The sequence below is a fragment of the Triturus cristatus genome, chromosome 9, assembly GCF_964204655.1.
Source record: "Triturus cristatus chromosome 9, aTriCri1.1, whole genome shotgun sequence".
In the NCBI taxonomy this organism is placed as follows: domain Eukaryota; kingdom Metazoa; phylum Chordata; class Amphibia; order Caudata; family Salamandridae; genus Triturus; species Triturus cristatus.
This window is the reverse complement of record NC_140592.1, coordinates 376,534,969-376,557,788: the sequence shown is the minus strand read 5'-3', so window position 1 is coordinate 376,557,788 and position 22,820 is coordinate 376,534,969. Positions and strand designations below refer to the sequence as shown.

At 49.4% G+C, this 22,820-nt stretch overlaps 1 protein-coding gene across 1 annotated transcript in view; it reads right to left on the bottom strand.

Moving 5' to 3' along the window:
* The window catches only part of LOC146797983 (transmembrane protein 87B-like), a 416,123-nt gene that overhangs the window by 172,414 nt on the left and 220,889 nt on the right, over positions 1–22,820 (bottom strand). The window contains exon 12 of the mRNA XM_085625212.1: positions 11,066–11,165. Coding sequence (XP_085481338.1) covers positions 11,066–11,165 — 100 coding nt within the window. The remainder of the gene's footprint in view (positions 1–11,065; positions 11,166–22,820) is intronic.

Below are 22,820 nucleotides of genomic sequence, written 5' to 3'. Positions count from 1 at the left end.
CCTATCAACTGCATGAACACTCGCGCAGGAAGGGAGTGTTGGGGTTTGAACTTGGAAATCAGCATTTGCATGCTGTTGATCCTCACTAAATTTGGCTGAGCTGTGGCCGCCAGAGTGTCTATAGTCGCACCTAGGTACTGTTGTACGTGTGCGGGCTGGAGATGGGATTTTGGGTAATTTAGTGAGAATCCCAGACTGTGAAGGAGGTGAATGGTGCGGGACATGTGGCTGGCACATTGCTGGGCCGACTTTGCTTGAACGAGCTAGTCGTCCAGGTAAGGGTAGACGTGTATGTGCTGCCTCCGTAGATGTGCCGCCACAGTAGCTAGGCACTTTGTGAAAACCCTGGGTGCTGTTGTCACGCCGAAGGGAACGACTTTGAATTGGTAGTGCTGCCCCTGAACAGTGAACCTGAGGTATTTTTTGTGTGAGGGGTGAATGGGTATGTGGAAATACGCATCCTTGAGGTCCAGTGTGGCCAGGAAGTCTCCCTGTTTGAGCAGCGGGAGGACTTGCTGTAAAGTGAGCATGTGAAAATGCTCGGAGAGAATTTAGCGGTTCAGGGGTCTCAGGTCTAATATAGGTCTGAGTGACCCGTCCTTTTTTGGTATTAAAAAGTACAGGGAGTACACCCCCGTACCCTGCTCGTGGACGGGTACGACCTCTATTGCGCCTTTTAGTAGCATGCTTAGCACCTCCTGCTGTAAGAGCGTTAAGTGCTCTGAGGACATAGGACGGTGTTTTGGAGGTATGGTGGGTGGAGTTGAGGTTAATTCTAGGCAGTAACCGTATTTGATAATGTCTTTGACCCACCTGTCCGTGGTGATGGAGTTCCACGTGGACAGGAACCTTTGTAGCCTTCCCCCGACAGGTGTTAGGTGGTCGGGAGGAAGGGAGAGGGCGTCACTGTTTGTTCTTAGGGGAGGACCTGGTGTTGCCGTAACCGCGTCCTCTGCCCTTTGTGCTTGAGCCACGATAACCACCCCGGGTGTTTTTATCGTAGGTGCCTTGTGTGTTGCCTTTGTTGTAGGTTTGCTGTGACCCCTGTCCTCTACCTGCTCCTCTATTTCCGGGGCGACGAAAGGAGCCGCTCCGAAAGGACTGCGTTTGAAGAGCCCCCATGGACTTTGCAGTGTCCGTGTCCTTTTTTATTTTCTCTAGGGTGGTGTCAACCTCCGGCCCGAATAAGTAGTCGGGGTTGACAGGCTGGTTGAGGATGTTATTTTGCACCTCAGGTTTGAATCCGGAGATTCGCAACCAGGCGTGTCGTCGCAACATGACGCTAGTGTTTATGGCTCTGGCAGCTGTATCTGCGGCATCCAGTGCACACTTGATGGATGCGTTTGTGAGGAGTTGTCCCTCCCTGATGAGGATCTCTGCACCTTCTTTGAATTGGTCAGGGAGATGTTGGAGCAATTGTTCTAGTGTGTCGTAGTGTGCTCGATCGTAGCGAGCGAGGAGCGCCTGAGTATTGGCAATGCGCCATATATTAGCTGCCTGGGCCGCAACCCGTTTGCCGGAGGTCTCTAGCACCTTGGACTCTTTGTCCGGGGGAGGAGCATCACCTGTTGTTTGCGAGTGTGCCCGTTTGCGAGCATTCGCAACTACAATGGAATCTAGAGGTAACTGGCCTCTAATGTAGGTAGGGTCCCCAAGCGCCGACCTGTATTTTTTGTCGATTCTGGGGTTTATTACTCTTGCCCTGGTGGGTTCTTTGAAGATGTCCTTTGCTGGTTTGAGGACACCCTTTAACATGGGTAGAGTTTTTATATTCCTTTCTGAGGATGCGAAAGTGTCCATGAGAAAGTCGTCCTCCACGGTGTCAGAGTGGAGTTGCACCCCATGATTGGCCGCAGCACGTTCAATTAGGGCGTTGAATGCGGCAGTGTCCTCTGTGGGAGATGTTTTTGCTCCATAGAGTGGCGGGTCCTGTGTATCCATAGGTGCACCCGAGTCTACAGGGTCATCCCAAGCTTGGTCGGGGTCCTGTTGGCCTTCAGGGTCCATCTCTCCGGGGTAGGGGACGTGGTCACCCATGTAGTCCTCCAAAACGTCAGTGTCGGAGTGTGTGGGAGAGAAGGACTGTGGATCCTGGTAAAAGGAGTGGAGAGGTTCGGAAAGAACTGGTTCCGAAGTCACCGGCAGCTTTTTCTTAAGCGGGATCCGGTAGGAGTCCAAAGCTGACTCTGAAGTTATTCTCCTTTTGTGGAGCACCATCCTGCCGGTGTCGGCGTCGATGACATGTGACGGAGACGACTCCGCAGGAGAGCGTTCGGCAGGCATGAACGTGGTGTGGGTGACCCGTGTTCTGATCTGGAACAGTTTTGGGGCCGTGGATGGCGGCAGGCCAAAAGTGATATTGGTCGGTGCCGAAGAGGTCGATGGAGCTTTTATCGGCTCGGAGCCTGAGGTGTCCTGGAGGACTGCTTTGTGTTTGGTGCGTTGCGCAGCAACGGTCCGCACCTGGAGTGCCATCGAGTCCTTTGTGCCGGCCGTTTCCGTAGAGGCGGGCGTGGACTTCTTCGGTGCCGGCGGGTCATCGAGTCAAGGGGCGGCAACGGCCGTCGACGTCTTTGATGAGTGTGCCTTTGGTGGTGCTGTCGAAGCGGGGTGCGACGCAGCAGGCAGTTTGACCTTTGGGGTCGGAGCCGATTGTGTCGGTGCCGGTAGCCGAAGAGGTTTGGTGGCACCGAAGCTCTTTTTCCGTGTGTCGGCGCCCACGTCGGCTGCTGCAAGCTCGGCACCAAAATCTCGTTTGGTGCGGTCGGCGCCGACGGGTTTTGCTGGCGTCGAAGGTGTGGTGGGCCTCGATCCGACCAGCGTTACTTTCGGTTTCGGTTTCTGGTGAACCAATGCGGCTTTCGGTTTCGAAGAAGGGAAACCAGCCTTTTTGGGTAGTAATGGATGCCGCTGAATGTCCGAGGCCGGGCCAGAAGGCGGGGCCGAAGAACTGCGGGATAGGTCTTGGGTAAGGCCCGAAGGCGATCCCTCGACCGGGTCCATAGACTGGCTCACTGGGATATCCTCAGTCTGTACGGGTAGGCCTGGCTCGTCACCAGAGCTACTCTCTTCGGCCCCTAAGGCCTCATTGTAGTCTCCTACCTCTGTGTCGGCTTCATCTCTGGAAAAGAGTTGTTCTTCGACGTCTTCCGATACGGAGTCGTGTTCGGAAGCGGGGCTGGAGGGTAGGTTCTCCACGTCTTCGACATCTTCGTCTTCGGCGCTGAAGATGTTGGCTGGGGCCGGTGCCGCTTGCTGCGCTTCGAGTCTTGCTGCTCGTCGATTCCGAAGAGTCTTCTTGGATCGGAATCGGGCACAGGCCATACATGTAGATTCGTCGTGATCCGGTGAAAGGCATTTGTTGCACACCGGATGGACGTCGATATGGGGATATTTCGCATTGCATACCGGACACCGCTTGAATGGTGTCCTCGATTCCATCGTCGATGAAGGGTCGATGGTCGGGGAAAATGCGAAAAAGTTGGTTCTGGAAGTTAGTAAACTAACAATATACTATCGATACCGATCGGGAACAGTACCGACGCGAACTAAAGGCCTTTTGGCCTGTAAAAAGGTTTTCCTAACTTGAGTCAAGATAAGCACATCCGAACCCAATGGCGGAAAAAAACAATCTGAGGATGGAGAGGATGCCCATGCGCACCGTAGTCCAGGGGAGGAGTCACCTATCCAAGGATACTTCGAAGACTCTTCCAGGACAACAACGTGCAAACATCCGGACCCAACACTAGGCGGCGATCTATGCACAGATATGAATTCAGCAGCCCACATGCCTCGAACATATATATATACACACATCAAACACACACACATTTTCACATACACTTCTGTCACGCACTTCAGCAAATGTTTAGTGAAAAGGCAGCATTCCTAGATGCACAAAAACAAAGTGAACCATATTACTAACTGAGTCTTTCCTTAATTTCCTCATATTGCAAGTATACAGAGGTCAGGGCTTTGACAGGATCGTGTCTGAATTACGCAAATTCATTCTATCTTGAGCTACTTCAGAAGCTACAGGTTATTCAAATTACAGTAGCTCCATGTATTCCTGATCTCCACCTGTGCCCATGCCCAGGCCACAGCTTCTAAAATTGTATTTGCTTCCAATTTTACTGCAGGTTCAGTTTAAGATGGATTGCAACATTCATAAGGCCTTACATAAATCCTCCTATACATTTATCAGCAAATACCCCCCAAAAAATATCCCCACGAGGATACAAAGCTCTTCCTCCTTTAACTACAAGGAAACCTCCATTCAGTCATTTAGCTCCCAACTTAAAACCTAGCCTTTCCATCAAGCATTTGTTTTTTAAATGTATATTACCGGGTTTTTAGTAAGCTCGCTTATTATCATTCAGATGCCTAGAGACCAATGGTGATAGTGCGCATTATGAAAAATATTTAACATAATACAAAATGATGAACAAATTAGAAAAGAATGCACCTTAAGAAAAAACAACCACATGGTCAAAAAAATACAAACAGTTAACAGCAAATGGAAACCGTGCAGCAGAATGAATATGCTACTTACCAGTATGCATCTGTTCTTGGCATGTAGGGCTGCTGACATTCATATCTGTGCATAGATCGCCGCCTAGTGTCCGGATGTTTGCACGTTGTTGTCCTGGAAGAGTCTTCGAAGTATCCTGAGATAGGTGACTCCTCCCCTGGACCACAGTGCGCATGGGCATCCTCTCCATCCTCAGATTGTTTTTCGCCATTGTGGCAGTGATGGAGTAGATACAGAAAGTGATGACCATGCTATACAGTAATTCTGACAGCTGCAGCTGCCACAGGCGCCGGGGAGGAGGGTGGGCGATATGAATGTCAGCAGCCCTACATGCCAAGAACAGATGCATACTGGTAAGTAGCATATTCAGTTTGAGGCATGTGGGCTGCTGAATTCATATCTGTGCATAGAATACATAGCAGCACCTCCTATTAGCGGCGGCCACCAGTGCCAGCTGCAGCGGTCTGAAAAAGAGTTTTGAGAACAGCCTGTCCTACAGCTGCTTGCTGTTTTGAGTGTACATCTACACATTAACGTTTGGTAAATGTATGTATAGTGGACCATGTGGCTGCTCTACATATATCTTGTAAAGGAATGTTTCCCAGGAAAGCCATGGATGCCCCTAACTTACGTGTTGAGTGGGCTCGTGGGGGAATCGTTAATGTGCGTTTAGCATTTTGATAGCAAATTTGAATACATTTAACGATCCATCTGGCTATACCTGCTTTGGAGATGGCGTTGCCTTTGTGTTGGGGAGAAAAGGCAACGAAAAGTTGTTTTGTTTTCCTAAAGTCTTTAGTTCTGTCTATATAGTACATGAGGGCTCTTTTGACATCTAGTGTATGGAGCATTCTTTCAGCGACATTTTGTGGATTCTGAAAGAAAACAGGCAGTTCAATAGTTTGATTAATGTGGAACTGCGATATAACTTTAGGCATGAATTTTGGGTTGGTACGTAGTACGACCCTGTTTGCGTGAACCTGTATGAATGGCTCTTGAATGGTTAGTGCCTGGAGTTCACTAACTCTTCTTAACGAAGTGATTGCGACTAGGAAAGCTACTTTCCAGGTGAGGAATTGAATCTCACATGAGTGGAGAGGTTCGAAGGCTGGACCCATCAGTCGGGTGAGGACCAAGTTGAGGTTCCACACTGGTGCTGGTGGGTGTCGTGGGGGAATTACTCGTTTAAGTCCCTCCAAGAAAGCTTTGATAGCAGGCACTCTGAATAAAGAGAGGTGCTGCCTGTTTTGGAGATAGGCTGCTATTGCTGTCAAATGGATACGTATTGAGGTGTATGCCAGATTGCATCGGTATAGGTGTAAGAGGTAACAGATTATATTTTGAATGGATGCGTCTAGCGGGTTAATGTCATTGTTGTTGCAGTAAATGACAAACCTCTTCCATTTAGCTGCATAGCAAGCTCTGGTAGTGGGTCGCCTGGCTTCCTTAATGATCTCCATACAGTCAGGTGGCAGGTTTAGGTAGCCAAACTCTAAGACTTCAGGAGCCAGATTGCCAGGTTCAGCTGTTGTGGATCTGGGTGCTGAATTTCGCCATGGTTCTGCGTTAAGAGTGCAGGTTTGATCCGCAGCCTTTGATGCGGCACCACGGAAAGTTCTAGAAAGGTGGTGTACCATGGTTGGCGCGCCCATGTGGGAGCAACTAGGATGAGTGTCAGCGAGTGCTGTCGCAGTTTGCTTGCCACCAGCGGTATTAATGGCGCTGGGGGAAAAGCGTACGCAAATCTGCCGGACCAGTTCATCCATATCGCATTGCCCTGTGACTGCGGATGTGGGAACCTGGCGGCAAAGCTTTGGCATTTTGCGTTTTCGTTTGTGGCGAATAGGTCTATCTCTGGATGACCCCACTGCTGGAAGTACGGTTTGAGTACTGATGGATGTAGCTCCCACTCGTGCATCTGGTGGCTGTGTCTGCTGAGCAGATCCGCCATCTGGTTGTCCTTGCCCGGGAGGTGTTCCGCCATGAGGAAGATGTTCCTCTGAATGGCCCACTTCCACATGCTCTGAGCCAGATGAGACAACTGTGGAGAGTGTGTTCCTCCCTGCTTCTGTATGTAGTACATGGCAGTCATGTTGTCTGTCCGGATCAACACTACTTTGTTGCACAAGTGTACTTTGAATGCCTTCATGGCTAGGAAGATTGCCATTAGTTCCAGAAGATTGATGTGCATCTTCTTTTGTTGTGTTGTCCATAGTCCCTGCACTGTGTAATTGAGTACATGAGCTCCCCATCCCTGGAGAGACGCGTCCGTTGTCAGTATTATTTGTGGAACAGGCTCTTGGAACGGTCGGCCCTTGCAAATGTTTTGATGATTCCACCAATGCAGAGAGTTGTATGCCCGACTGTTCACCAACACTAGGTCTTTTAAGTGCCCGTGAGCCTGATTCCATTGACGTGCTAAGCACTCCTGAAGCGGGCGCATATGTAGTCTCGCGTGCGGGACTATGAAAATGCAGGAGGCCATCATGCCTATCAACTGCATGAACACTCGGGCAGGCAGGGAGTGTTGAGGTTTGAACCTTGAGATCAGCATTTGCATGCTGTTGATCCTCACTAAATTTGGCTGAGCTGTGGCTGCCAGAGTGTCTATGGTCGCACCTAGGTACTGTTGTACGTGTGCGGGTTGGAGATGTGATTTTGGGTAATTTAGTGAGAATCCCAGACTGTGAAGAAGGTGAATGGTGTGGGACATGTGGCTGGCACATTGTTGGGCTGACTTTGCTTGAACAAGCCAGTCGTCCAGGTAAGGGTAGACGTGGATGTGTTGTCTCCGTAGATGTGCAGCTACTGTAGCTAGGCACTTGGTGAATACCCTGGGTGCTGTTGTCACACCGAAGGGGAGGACTTTGAATTGGTAGTGCTGCCCTTGAATAGTGAACCTGAGATATTTTCGGTGTGACGGGTGTATGGGTATGTGGAAGTACGCATCTTTGAGGTCTAGTGTGGCGAGGAAGTCTCCCTGCCTGAGCAGCGGGAGAACCTGCTGTAGGGTGAGCATATGGAAGTGCTCTGAGAGAATGTAGTGGTTGAGGGGTCTCAGGTCTAGTATAGGTCTGAGGGACCCGTCCTTCTTTGGTATTAAGAAGTACAGAGAGTACACCCCTATCCCCTGCTGGTGGACGGGCACGACCTCTAATGCGCTTTTTTGCAGCATACTTAGCACTTCCTGCTGTAATAATGCTAAGTGCTCTGAGGACATAGGACGGTGCTTTGGCGGTATTGTGGGTGGAGTGGAGGTTAATTCGAGACAGTAACCGTGTTGGATAACATCCCTGACTCACCTGTCCGTGGTGATGGTATTCCACGTGGACAGGAACCGTTGGAGTCTACCCCCGACAGGTGTTATGTGGTCGGGGGGAAGGGAGAGGGCGTCACTGTTTGTTTTTGGGTGAGGACCTGGTGTTGCCGTAACCGCGTCCTCTGCCCTTGGTGCTGGAGCCACGATATCCACCTCTGGTGTTTTTATCGTAGGTACTCTGTGTGCCCCCTTTATAGGAGGTTTGCTGTGATCTTTGTCCTCTAGCCGCTCCTCTATTTCCGGGGCGACGAAAGGAGCCACTCCGAAATGTTTGCGTTTGCAGAGCCCCCATGGACTTTGCAGTGTCTGTGTCCTTTTTTATTTTTTCTAGGGTGGTGTCAACCTCTGGTCCGAATAAGTAGTCGGGGTTGATAGGCTGGTTGAGGATGTTATTTTGAACCTCAGGTTTGAATCCGGAGATTCTTAACCAAGCGTGTCGTCGTAGCATGACGCTGGTGTTTATTGCTCTTGCAGCTGTGTCGGCGGCATCCAGTGCACACTTAATGGATGGGTTTGTGAGAAGTTGTCCCTCTCTGACGAGGAGCTCCGCTGCCTCTTTGTACTCGTCTGGTAGATGTTGGGGTAGGGACTCCAAAGTGTCATAGTGTGAGCGATCGTAGCGAGCCAGGAGCGCCTGTGTATTGGCAATGCGCCAGATGTTTGCTGCCTGGGCTGCAATCCTTTTGCCGGAGGTCTCCAGCACCTTGGACTCCTTGTCCGGGGGAGGAGCATCACCAGTTGTCTGCAAGTGCGCTCGTTTGCGAGCGTTAGCAACCACGATGGAGTCTAGAGGCAACTGGCCTCTAATGTACATAGGGTCCCCGGGCGCAGGCTTGTATTTTTTCTCGATCCTGGGGTTTATTACCCGTGCCCTGGTTGTTTCCTTGAAAATGTCCTTTGCTGGCTTGAGGACACCTTTTAACATGGGCAGAGTCTTTACGGTCCTCTCCGAGGAGGTGAAAGTGTCCACTAAGAAATCGTCCTCAATTGTGTCCGAATGGAGTTGCACTCCATGATTGGCTGCGGCACGTTCAATGAGGGCGTTGAAGGCAGCAGTGTCCTCTGTGGGAGATGTTTTTGCGCCATAAAGCTGCGTGTCCTGGGTATCTGTAGCGGCCCCCGGGTCTGCAGGGTCATCCCAAGCTTGATCTGGGTCCTGCTGCTCCTCAGGGTCTATATCCCTGGGGTAGGTGGTGTCATCACCTATGTAATCCTCCATTGCGTCCGTGTCGGAGTGCGTTGAAGAGAAGGACTGAGGATCCGGATAGGAGGTGAGGCGTTCATATAGACCTGGTTCCGATTCTGCTGGCAGTTTTTGCTTTAGAGGGATTCTGTAAGAGTCCAAAGCGTGGTCGGAAGTGACCTTCCTTTTTCGGAGCATGAGCCTGCCGGTGTCGGCGTCGATGAAGTGGGACGGTGAAGGCCCAGTAGGAGAGTGTGCAGTAGATGGGGACCTTGTCTGGGTGACACGTGTTCTGATCTCGAATAGTTTTGGCGCTGTGGATGGCGGCAGACCAAAAGTGATGTTGGCTGGTGCCGAAGGTGTCTTTGGAGCCTTGTTGGGCTCGGAGCCCGACGTGGCCTGGAGGGTTGCCTGTTCTCTGATACGTTGCAAGGACGCTGCAACTTGTCGCACCGAGAACGCCGAAGGTTGTTTGGTGCCGAGGGGTACTGTAGAGGTAGGTGTGGACTTCTTCGGAGCCACAGGGTCATCGATTTGAGGAGAGGTAGTAGCCGTTGGCGGCGTCGATGACTGGAGCACAGTCGCTGCCTTCGAAGTGGATTCCGACGGAGCGGCCATTTTAACTTTGGTGGTCGGTGCCGAATGCTTCGGTGCCGGGGGCCGATGCGGTTTGGTGGTACCGATGGCCTTCCTCTTTGGATCAGTGCCAACATCCGCCGCCGCGAGTTCGGCGCCGAAGTCCCTTTTGGTGCGGTTGGAGCCGATGGTTTTGGCTGGCGTCGAAGGAGTGGAGGTCTTCGAGCCGACCAGTGCCAGTTTCAGTTTCGGTTTCAGTTGAACCAGTGCGACGATTGGTTTCGGTTTCGTGGAAGGGAAACCAGTCTTTTTCGGCAATAATGGCTCTTGCTGGATGTTCGAGGCCGGGCCAGAGGGCGGGGCCGAAGAACTGCGGGATTGATCTCGGGTAAGGCCCGAAGGCGATCCCTCGACCGGAGCCGTAGACTGACGTACTTTAATAGCCTCCGTTTGGACGGGTAGGCCTTGCTCTTCACTAGAGCTATCTTCTTCGGCCCCGAAGGCCTCATCGTAGTCCCCTACCTCATCGTCGGCTTCATCCCTGTGAAAAAGCTCTTCATTTGCGTCTTCCGATCGGGAATCGTGTTCGGAAGCGGGGCTGGAGTTTATGTTTTCTACGCTTTCCACATCTTCGTCCTCGGTGCTGAAGATGTTGGTTGGGGCCGGTGCCGATTGCTGCGCTTCTAATCTCGCAGCACGTTGATTCCGGAGAGTCTTCTTTGATCTGAATCGGGCACAGGCCATACATGTCGATTCGTCGTGATCCGGAGAGAGGCATTTGTTGCACACCGGGTGGACGTCGATATGTGGATATTTTGCGTGGCAAAGAGGACACCGTTTGAATGGGGTCCTCGATTCCATCGTGGATGTAAGGTCGATGGTCGGATGAAACGGATCCGAAAAAAGTTGGTAAACTAGTAATTAAACTGTCGATACCGATCAGGAACAGTACCGACGAAAACTAAAGGCCTTTTGGCCTGAAACTAAATTTTCCTAACTTAAGTCAAGATAAGCACATCCGAACCCAATGGCGGAAAAAAACAATCTGAGGATGGAGAGGATGCCCATGCGCACTGTGGTCCAGGGGAGGAGTCACCTATCTCAGGATACTTCGAAGACTCTTCCAGGACAACAACGTGCAAACATCCGGACCCAACACTAGGCGGCGATCTATGCACAGATATGAATTCAGCAGCCCACATGCCTCGAACACTATGATCGCTACAAAGCAGTGAACAATGGAAAAATTGAGTTAAATGGTGGAAGGTTCTCACAGCATGGGCACATACGTATTCCCAAGCATTGCTAGGCGTCAAGCTGCCTTTCTTTTTTTAACATGTGCTTTATGTCAACCCGTGGAAGACTCTAGAGGTCAGCTAAAAATGGAGAAAACATTTAGACCATCTACAAAAATGCCCTTCGAAACCACTCCCCCCTACCAAAACATGGCACTCACTTTACAATGCCATATCCCAGACTGGCAATTACGACCAACACACGAGCCAACATGCGCTTCATCGAACATAGGATTTCAGCAAAGATCTCAGCACCTTGGACTATAGAAAGAAAGCAGAAAAGAGAAAATCAGATTTGCAGACCAGAAAAGCACCTGGCATTAAACTTTGCACAACCTGTAATGACAGAATATGTAAATACGTCACATCACTCTACAGAGGTCATATCACTGACCGAAAGAATAACACCCAAATGAAGTTGGGGGCAAGAAGCTTGAGAAACTGGAGAAGAGGCATCTGTTTTAATGTGCATTTTCACAAATCTTATAACATGCCAGAGATTTAGAGCGAGTCAGGCAGAGATCTTTTTACTGAATGCTCCTGATTTTGAAGAAAATGAGAACGAGGGCCTTAAAAACTCTCTGCAAGGTTAATATGATTTTTTAACAAAATTAAACAGGAGTACCATATATGTGCTTTTGTTTGAGAGTTATTTCTATTTTCTAGCAAATACTAAATTCTTTGGAAGAGAATCACAGTTTTATTCACGCATTCAGATCCAGCTATTCCATAAGATACAATTATAAATTATATGGACAAGATGCAGAGTTATGTATTCAAATGGAATATGCTACTTACCAGTATGCATCTGTTCTTGGCATGTAGAGCTGCAGATCTATACACTGTGCATAGATCGCCATCTGGTGTTGGGCCCGGATGTTTGCAGTTTGTTTTTCTTCTTGGACAGTCTTTGGAAGTCACGAGTTCGGTGACTCCTCCTTCGGTCTGTACTGCGCATGGGCTTCGGCTCCATCCTCAGATTGTTTTTCGCCAGCAGGGAAAAGATGGAGCGTAGTGATAATAGTGAAGAAACCCATGTGTGTTGTATCTAAATAAGATACTCTGGAACGGATACAGGTAGCCGGGGAGGCGGGTGGGCGTGTATAGATCTGCAGCTCTACATGCCAAGAACAGATGCATACTGGTAAGTAGCATATTCCGTTCGAGGCATATGAGCTGCAGATTATACACTGTGCACAGATTATATAGCAGTACCCAACCCTAGCGGCGACCACCGGTATCCGTTGCAGAAGTTTGAAACAGTGTCTTTAGTACAGCCTGGCCCACACTAGCTTGTTGTTTGGAGTGCACATCTACACAGTAATGTTTTGTGAAGGTGTGCGGTGTTGACCATGTGGCTGCCTTGCAGATGTCATCTAAGGGTATGTTCCCTAGAAAAGCCATAGAAGCCCCTATCTTTCTTGTAGAGTGGGCTTTAGGTGGAACAGATAATGTTCTTTTTGCTTTGTGATAGCAAATTTGTATACACTTTACAATCCACCTAGCTATCCCTGATTTTGAAATGGGGTTGCCTTTATGCAGTGGAGAAAAGGAGACGAACAGCTGTTTAGTCTTTCTGAAAGGTTGCGTTCTTTGTATGTAGTACAGTAAGGCCCTGTTAACATCAAGTGTATGTAGAGCCCTTTCCACAACAGATTGAGGTTGCGAGAAAAAAAACGGTAACTCCACCGATTGATTAAGATGGAAGGGAGAGATGACCTTGGGCAGAAATTTTGGATTTGTGCGAAGTATCACCTTGCTGTGATGTACCTGTAAAAAGGGTTCTTGTATAGTGAACGCTTGCATCTCGCTAACCCTTCTAAGGGAAGTGATAGCTACGAGGAAAGCTGTTTTCCAAGTGAGGAACTGTAGCTCACATGTATGCATTGGTTCGAAAGGCGGACCCATTAGCCTTGTAAGAACTACGTTTAGATTCCATACAGGTGAGGGTGGTGCCCTGGGCAGAATTACTCTTTTAAGGCCTTCCATAAAGGCTTTAATAGCAGGCACTCTGAACAGTGATAAATGCTGTCTGTTTTGTAGGTAAGCAGCAATTGCTGCTAGGTGTAGACGGATGGATGAGTATGCCAGGTTACACCTTTGAAGATGGAGCAGATAGCATATGATGTGCTGTATGGATACATCTAAAGGGTTGATTGTATTGTTACGGCAGTAAACAACAAATCTCTTCCACTTTGCGGCATAGCATGCTCGAGTGGTAGGACGCCTGGCTTCCTTGATAATGTTCATGCAATCAGGGGGAAGGTTAAGGTATCCAAATTCTAAGATTTCAGGAGCCAGATCGCAAGGTTGAGCTGAGCTGGGTCCGGGTGCCTGATTTCTCCATGGTTCTGGGTTAGGAGGCATGGGGACAGGTGCAGTTTTTGGTGTGGTACCACCGATAGCTGTAGTAGTGTGGTGTACCACGGCTGCCTGGCCCATGTTGGGGCTACCAGAATGAGTGTGAGGGAGTGCTGTTGTAGCTTCCTTACCACTAACGGAATTAGTGGGAGAGGTGGAAAGGCGTATGCAAATCTGCCTGACCAGTTCATCCATATCGCATTGCCTTTGGACAATGGGTGTGGATATCTGGCGGCGAAGTTTGGGCATTTTTTGTTTTCGTGGGTGGCGAAGAGGTCTATTTGAGGATGCCCCCACTTGTGAAAGAATGGGTGAAGAACTTGTGGATGCAGTTCCCATTCGTGCATTTGCTGCGTTTGTCTGCTGAGCAGATCTGCCATGGTGTTTTGTATGCCTGGGACGTGTTGTGCCAGGAGAAAGATTTTTTGTGGAATTGCCCATCTCCATATGCTCTGTGCTAAGCGAGAGAGCTGGGGAGAGTGTGTCCCCCCCTGTTTTTGAATATAATACATTGCAGTCATATTGTCTGTGCGAATGAGGACTGCCTTGGCTGAAATTTGTTTCTGAAACGATTTCAGGGCTAGAAAGATCGCCAATAACTCCAGATGGTTGATGTGGAGTAACCTCTGTTGCGGCGTCCATAGACCTTGCACCGTGAGGTGCAATAGATGCGCTCCCCAGCCGGAGAGCGATGCGTCCGTTGTTAGAATCACCTGAGGAACCGGGTCCAGGAACGGTCGCCCTTTGGAAAGGTTTGTGGTGTTCCACCACTGCAGAGATCGATGGGTGCGGCCGTCCACCAACACCAGATCCGTCAGCTGTCCCTGGGCCTGGTTCCACTGGCGTGCTAGGCACTCTTGAAGTGGACGCATGTGAAGTCTTGCATGGGGCACTATGAAAATGCAAGCCGCCATCATCCCTATTAGTTTCATGAACACTCTTGCTGGGAGAGAGTGCTGAAGAAGGAACTTTTGGCGCAGGGCTTGCATGCTTGCGATTCTGGCTGAGTTGGGATAGGCTATAGCTTTTGAGGTGTCTATAGTGGCACCGAGGTATTGCTTTGTGTGAGACGGTATCAAGTGGGACTTTTGGTGGTTCACCGTAAAGCCTAGCTGGTGGAGTAGTTGGATGGTAGTGTTTGTATGCTGCACACACTGGTGGTAGGACGTGGCTTTTATGAGCCAGTCGTCCAGGTAGGGGAAGACGTGAATGTTTTGTCTTCTGAGGTGTGCTGCCACTACTGCCAGGCATTTGGTAAACACCCGTGGTGCGGTTGTGACCCCGAAGAGGAGAACCTTGAACTGATAATGTTGGCCGTCCACCACAAATCGGAGGTACTTTCTGTGAGCAGGGTGTATTGGAATATGAAAGTATGCGTCTTTCAGGTCCAGTGTAGTGAGAAAGTCGCCCTGACAGAGGAGTGGGAGAACTTGCTGAAGAGTTACCATATGAAAATGGTCTGAATGGATATATGCATTTAGAGGCCGGAGGTCTAGAATGGGCCGTAGGGTCTCGTCTTTCTTCGGTATGAGAAAGTACAGAGAGTAGACCCCTAAATTTTGCTGATTGACGGGTACCTGCTCTATAGCTTGTTTTTGCAGGAGGGAGAGTACCTCTTGTTTGAGAAGTGTGGTATGTTCTTGTGACATCGCACGGTGTCTGGGTGGAATATTTGGGGGGGTAGAAGTTAGTTCGAGACAGTACCCTGACCGAATAATTTGAGTCACCCATTTGTCGGACGTTATGGTCTCCCAGGTTTGAAGGAAGTCTTGTAGTCTGCCCCCGACCGGAGTGGAATGGTCTGGGGGGAGCGGGGGAAAGTCATTGTGTGGGCGGTGTGGCAGAACGGGCGGTGTTGGTTTTGCCCCTGCCTTTATTATTGTTTCCTCGATATCCACCTCTTTGGTAGCCCTTTGTGAAGGTATTCTGAGGAGGGGACTCATAGGACGTGGAGGCGTTATCGGAAGAGTAACCTCTGCCAGAGCCTCGAAAGAAGGAACGGCGAAAAGAACGTCTAGGGGTGTGTGATTGTAGGGCTCCCATAGACTTCGCCGTATCTGTATCCTTCTTCATTTTTTCCAGGGCTTAGTCTACTTTTGGGCCAAATAAGTGCTGTTGGTCAAAAGGGTGGTTTAATATAGATGCTTGGACCTCTGGTTTAAAGCCTGAGATCCTGAGCCAGGCGTGGCGGCGAAGCAGAACACTGGTGTTTATAGCCCTGGACGCCGTGTCTGCTGCGTCAAGTGCACATTTAATAGAGGTGTTGGTAATAATCTTTCCCTCTTGTATCAGTTCATGAGCCTTATTCTTATATTTCTCTGGGAGATGTTGCATGAGAGCCTCCAGCTCATCATAGTGCGCTCTATCGTACCTCGCCAGCAGCGCCTGCGTGTTGGCGATGCGCCACATATTGGCAGCTTGCGAGGCAGTGCGTTTGCCTGACGCATCTAAGAGCTTGGACTCCTTATCAGGCGGTGGAGCCTCACCAGATGACAGAGTTGGAGCGCTTTCTAGCTGTGGAAACCACTAATGAGTCTAGGGGCGCAGGTCCTTTAATATAGACAGGATCCGTGGGGGCTGCCTTGTACTTCTTTTCTATTCTGGGGTTTAAGACCCTAGCTCTGACGGGGTCTTTGAAAACCTCTGTAGCATGCTTGGTCACCCCTTTAAGCATGGGTAATATAGCGGTGGATTTATCCGCTATGTCAAATGTGTCAAGTAGGAAGTCTTCCTCAACTGGATCACTGTGTAACTCCACCCCATGATAATGTGCCGCCCGTTGTAAGAGGTGGTGGAACCCCAGGGAGTCCTTTGGTGGAGATGGCCTGGATGGATAGAGATCATCCTGAGGCACATCTGGGACATCTTGATTGTGATAATCCTCCCATGGGTCATGTGTTCCCGGAGGAGTGGGGTCCTGCGGGGCATCTGTGGGATCATAGAATGGATCTCCGTGGTCATCAGGGTCTGGAGACGGGGTTGGAGAGCGATGAGGCAAGAGTGGAGAAGGTGGGGGCGGAGATGGAGGAGATGGAGGAGGAGGAGGAGGTGGAGGAGGAGGAGGAGGAGGAGGTGGAGGTGGTGGGGGGGGTACTCTGAACGGGGATGTGGCAGAGTCCTTCCGTTTTGGTGGTGGAGGAGGAGTTGGCTTGTCCAAAAGTCTTTTCTTGGAAGACAAAATTAAATGTCCAGTCCTTGGATCCTTTGTTAAAGTCTTTTGAAGAGGATCCGGTGTGAAAAGCTCCTCCTGCACCGATTCCTCCGTCGATGCCGATGTTTTCGGAACCGAAGGCTTCGTTGGTTTATCCGCTCCATGCTTTCTCGGGGTGTCCGATTTTTTTGGTCGGCGCCGGGGCAGGCTTCGACACGGTAGCGTCGGTGCCGAGGGATTTGTGTTTGGTCGGCACCGAGAGGCCAGGTTTCGACACCGATGGCTTCGGAATGGAGCTTGTTTTCTTCGGTGCCGAAGAATGTTTTTCGGCGCCGCTAGGAGGCTGGCTCGAGCCCGAGCCGCCAGGAGACTTGTGATGCTTTTTCACCGGGCCCGAAGGTGGGGTGATGGAAGCAGTATGCTTGGCTTTCCCTAGGCCCGGAGGCGAAGGGGTAACAGGAGTCTCTTTCGGTATGGGCGCGGGAGTGGGAGGGGGTAGAGTACTCACGACCCTCTGCGCCGGTGTGATCTCCTCCACGTCGGAGTCGTCGGCCTCGGAAGCGCTGACGATATCGTCGTCCTGCTCGGTGTGCTGCTGTCCCGAAGCTCCAGTGTCTTCTCCGAAGATGTCAGGTGGAGCCGAGGTCGATGAGTGCGCCATGGTGCGTCGAGCTCGTCGATCCCGAATAGTCTTTTTCGATCGAAAAGACTTGCAGGCGGGGCAGTCTCGGGCCTCGTGTTCAGGAGAGAGGCAGAGGTTGCACACCTGATGGAGGTCGGTGTGGGGAAATTTAGACCCACATTTTGGGCACTTCTTGAAGGGAGTCCTTTCCATCGGCCGAGACCGGAGTCGAGATAGGCCCGAAGGCCGCTGCCTGGAATCGAAGAAGTGCAGAAAAGAGAGATGAAGAAGTCGATTTCGTCTAAAGAATCTCGATGGACGAGGATTTTTCATCGAACTGGAAAGGTTCGAAGCCGGAGCACGAAGTATTACATCCGAGCCCGATGGCGGAAAAAAACAATCTGAGGATGGAGCCGAAGCCCATGCGCAGTACGGACCGAAGGAGGAGTCACCGAACTCGTGACTTCCAAAGACTGTCCAAGAAGAAAAACAAACTGCAAACATCCGGGCCCAACACCAGATGGCGATCTATGCACAGTGTATAATCTGCAGCTCATATGCCTCGAACATGGCTATTCTGTCATATACTTGAACTGCTATACAAAAGAACATGTAATCAAACACACCCTTTTGATTAACAAGGTTCTGTTTTCAAGAGACCGATGCGTAGTTGTCATGAGCTTTACAAGTCAGTTCAAAGAAGACAACAAAAGGTACAAACTTGCAAATCTGTTTATTCAATTCTCACATTTCTCATAATTTAACATTCAGTGTCAAACAAAGATGCAGATTAAATCATTTTACAGCAGTCCTCACTTCATTAGCCCATAAACAACATAAGAGGTGAACAATTAGGTTTTCAAATCTACCATTGTCTCAGTTGGCTGGGAAGGCCTGCAACCACAGGCAAGCCTCATCTGTAGGTATTCCAAAGAGGGGAAAAAAGAATTTGGTACTACAATCATGAAGCTAGTTTTTATTACTTTTTCTTCCTTCGCAGCCGTTCATTCCTAAATTCACTCACGTGTTGAAATATTACCTGGGAGGAGAGCTCCCAAAGAAGTTGCTAAACACCTGCACCTAAATGTCAGCCTAGATCCAAACACTGGTACGTGGCGACAACATGCAGAGAGGATAATTTTGCTACTTTGACAATCTCAGAGCGTTGGTTAATAATCTGGTTGCCGTTTCTCTTCAGTTCGGTGCGCCATTGTAGTACCTGGCCAGGTATTATGACTGCTCTCATATCAATATTTTATGCAAGTCACAATCCATAGGTAATAACTTTTCTACATTTGCCCCCTCTGCTCAAAGGAAGAGCTGGGAAGTTTGTCTGAAATACCTGATCTTAGTTATACAGACAATGCAATGACCAAACAGCAGTGGCAGAGTAAGGAAGACAGGGAAAAGATATGGTTCACATACAAATCTGAGTTCACTTCCGGCAAGGACTTTGGATGAGAATAATTTTTCCTTGGGTGAGGGTGGGAAAGGGGATGCAAATGAGTGGGTGAATTTCACAATTCTCGTAGCAGAACAAAGTGCTACTTTAAAAACTGTTGCTGGTGATTTGCTTTACCTAAGGTGTCAAGAGGAGCTCCTATTACATGCATTTTCTAAGCTGATGCTAGTTTCAGAAATATCCTTCTCAAATTTTAAACAAACATGATGTTAGAAAACCTGATTAGAATATACTGCACTCGCATATTAAAAATGTCTCTATTACAAAACTGAAATGAGTATCTGGATTGATTAGTCTTAACATATGTACGGTACTAGGATTGATTAACAGGTTACTGCCCTGAGGAAAGGTCAGGCAGTTGAAATTTCTATCCCAGATTTGCCTCTTTCCTTTAATTTACTAACAGAACTACCCATTTATCACCTTGTAGGAAGCTGGCTCTTTATGTGATACACAAATAATTGGTTAAATTGTGTAAGGAGACCAGAGATTCCCCCAGAAGTGTACAGGGCTTTAATGCAAACCCAAAGTATTCTATTTGTGGTAGTTTGAGCGAGCAGCCTTAGGCATAACACAGAGGAGTATAAGCCATTTGTTATACACACAGTGATTAATAAATGACACCACTCAAAAAACGAGATCCACATCAATTTTAGAAAAATACACTGCTTTTAAGATTCATGTTAAACGTTGAGTAAGTTTTTCAATAAAAAACCTTTCACTTTAAAAAGTTCAGCAATGTTAACCTATGGGAGGAAACAAGAATGCAGTTTTGGAGGTAAGTTTACGACTTACAGTCTTGGTTTGCAGGATAAAAAATAAACACCAGGCAAAGTTCAGGTAAGTAACAACTCTGCACCTCCGGTGTCACAGGGGTGGCTGGCTGGGTGCAGGGTTCAAATTTGGAATCTAGCACCAATGTAATCCAATGAAGAAAAGGGGGGTAATCAAGAGATACTGCTTACAGGTAAGTTACATGGTTTAGTAACCCAGTCTCTGGGGGTTAAGGTAAGCACGGAGTGAAGGGGGAGGGGGAGTTGGATCACAAGGCAGCACCAAACTTACACCCTCAACGGCACAGTGGCGGACGGATGCAGAATGCCAATACTGTCTGGTGCGCAATGCAAATCAATGGGGGAGTTCGGTTTTGGAAAAAGGCTGCAGGTTTTTGCGAGAAAGCTGAACGAAGAAAACCCACAGCTGCCCAGGTATGTGCTGATGCTTCGGGACATAGGGACACTGTTGGTCAAGCTCCTCAAGGCCCAGGGGCTTTGGCTGCAGGGGTGTCCACAGAAGTCAGAAAATGCTTACCGGAGCAGGTCGCAGTTAGGGGGTTCATCGTGCCGAGGTTGCAGGCATCGACGTGAAGTCTGGCAGGGGTAACGCACGATGGACTCTTGCTCAGAACTGCTGAGGAACCTTCGCAGGATCGGTGCGCCACTTGGACTCGGGTAGTGGGTGTTGGGTGCAAAGGTGGGTCCAGTGGGCGGTTTCGCAGTTACTCAAGGCAGAGTGCTCTTTAAAGATGGTTACTTCGGCACAGGTCTGCTGTCCACGGGAGCTCTTGATCTTTATTGAATGCAGGCACTCCTCCCACGGGTTTGGAGGTCGCTTGGCCTGCAGGACAAGTTGACTTATGTAGAAGGGACAAAAAGGCATCAGATAGGACGGCAGGGCTGGCGCTGAGTCAGTCACTGGTCCTCCTTTTTTGCTGTTGCGGCTCTTCGGTGTCCAGGCTAGGTCAGGAATATCACTTCTGAGTCTGTGGGTGCCACCTACATACTAGATTTAGGGGCCTTACAGGGGAGTGACAGGTAGGGACCAATGGGTTTCTTACCTGGGGTGTCTACACCCTCTATAACCCGTATAGTCCGAGCCCTGATTGGATAAGTCCCACCATCTTCAAGGTGGTGGGCACTGAAAAATGTGCGTCACTTTGCCTCCAGCACCTGAAGGTTGGAGTTGGCGAAGGGGAGCACACCTCCTCTTCTCCCTTAGTTTACCCAGCAGTTATCCTGGCAAAAGTGGGGGTTTGAACCGGGGGCTGCCATCTGCTGCTAGCAGCAGAGGCTGGGGTCGTCTTACAAAGGTAAAAGACACACAATTGATGGACGGAATGCAGAACAAATCAAAACATTCACCCCCAGTCAAGAGATCTGGGTTAAATCCATCATTCTTTTGCTCACCATGCCACCCCAGTTTAGACCTGGCTATATGCAAATCAGTCTTGACCCTGTGCCTCATGGGAACAGTCCAGCCCGAACTGCCAAGCCAGGTCCTCCCTGGACCGGAAAAGCAAAGCAACCTAGGACCGGTTTCGGGGTTTCACCCCTCTTCAGCCAGGATAGCTTGATTCCAGTGGCACAGTGAGCCCAGGACTCACGTCTGAGCATACCTGGCGCACTTAGGGCGAGAAAGCAAAAGACACACAATTGATGGACGGAATGCAGAACAGATTAAAAGATTCACCCCCAGTCAAGAGATCTGGGTTAAATCCATCATTCGTTTGGAACCGGTCCTAGGATGCTAGTTTCCAGTCCAGGGATGACCTGGCTTGGCAGTTCGGGCTGGACTGTTCCCATGAGGCACAAGGTCAAGACTGATTTGCATATGGCTGGGTTCAAACTGGAATGGCATGGCGAGCAAAAAAACGATGGATTTAGGCCCAGATCTCTGTACTGGGGTGAATGTATGACATTGTTCTGCATTCTGTCCATCAACTGTTGTTTTTGCGTCTTACAAAGGTGGCAGGCCTTTTAAGCTTTCCTCTCGAGCACTGTGCCCATCCTGAGGGAGGAGGTGTGAAACCTCCGCCCAGGATGTGCTTTGTTTCTGGCCTCAGAGAGCAGAGGGCTCTCGACCCAGGGATCCAGGAACATGTCTGGTGGTGGCAGGCTGCCTAAAGCCAGTCAGAGAGCAAACCAGGGTTGGTAAGTTTTCAGGGGGGCACCTCTGAGATGCCATCTGGGTACATGTTTTAATAAATCCAACACTGACATCAGTGTGGGTTTATTAAGAGGAGGTGTTTGGTACCTCCTGGGTTCAGTGGAGCCATCATGGTAGGGGAACTTGAGTTGTTGAGTTTCCAGCCCATGTACTCTCTATGGTATCCTGGCACTTATAATATTAAGAATAGGCTTAAATATTGTTGGGGCAAAACTGCACATGCAGATATGCCCACACCTGAGATATAGTGCACCCTGCCTTAGGGCTTGTAAGGATTGCTAGAGGGGCGACTTACCCATACCTTAGGCAGTTCAGATTTGACATAACACATAGGCAGTGTGCCATGTCGACTTTGTCATTTTTGTCAGCACCAAGGCATGCAGGCTGCAGTGGCAGTTGCATGGCCTTGGTGAGGGGTCCGTAGGGGAGCCTCTTTAGTCCCAATGCCCTAGGTACCAGGGGTACCATTTACTAGGGACTCGCAGGGGTCTTAAGTTGTGCCAATCGTGGTCGACTTTTAAGGAAGGAGCTCTGGCACAGCGTACCTGGTTAGCAGGGACCCTGTGCACTTTCAATCGAAACCACATCATGTTCCAAGCAAAAAGTGGGCGGCTAACCATGTCAAAAGAGGCACTTTCTCACATACCTCTACCTCCACACCAGAGTATCAGAGAAACTTGACATATGTACTACCTCTGTAAAATGCCGAAGTCCTATTATAATTCACAACATGGATCACTCTGCAAAATAAAAACTAATAAGATGGTAAAAGTGTCCTTAGATGTCCCATTTACCTACACAGCCCAAGAAAATGGGGCATCAACATGAAGATTCACTTCTATGCACTTGAAGGAGTGTTTGAACTTTTAAACTACACAACCGGTTTGCTTTGGCCTCCTGCCTAGGCACAATGGAAGGATAAATACTGTTCTTCTTTATACAGTATTAGCAGAAAGTGTAAACACTAATGAGGCCTGAACACCAATGTAGGAACAGGTATCTCAATAGAAGTGGAGCTTCTGCTGGCTTGGGGATCTCGATGTGGACTTGGCCCAAGTCTAGAAAACATGTGTGAAACCTTGCTGCTGTGGATCAATGGTAAGGGAGAGCTTACCTGCCTGCATGATGAACTGGAAAGCACCTCCCCGAAGGAGCTGGCCACATCTCAAGAAGACCGGCAGAACGACCCGCCGACTGGAGTATCTTCAAGGATGTCTCGGTGGACCAAAGTCGACCTGGAGCCACAAGAGTCTGCACTACAGCTCATCAGGAGAAGCACAATGGAAGAATAGTATTTGGTCAAGGAGCTGTAACATTACGCACCTTGGACCAAGGTCCATCCCATACCCATAGGGTTCCTGCATTGCTTCTCCC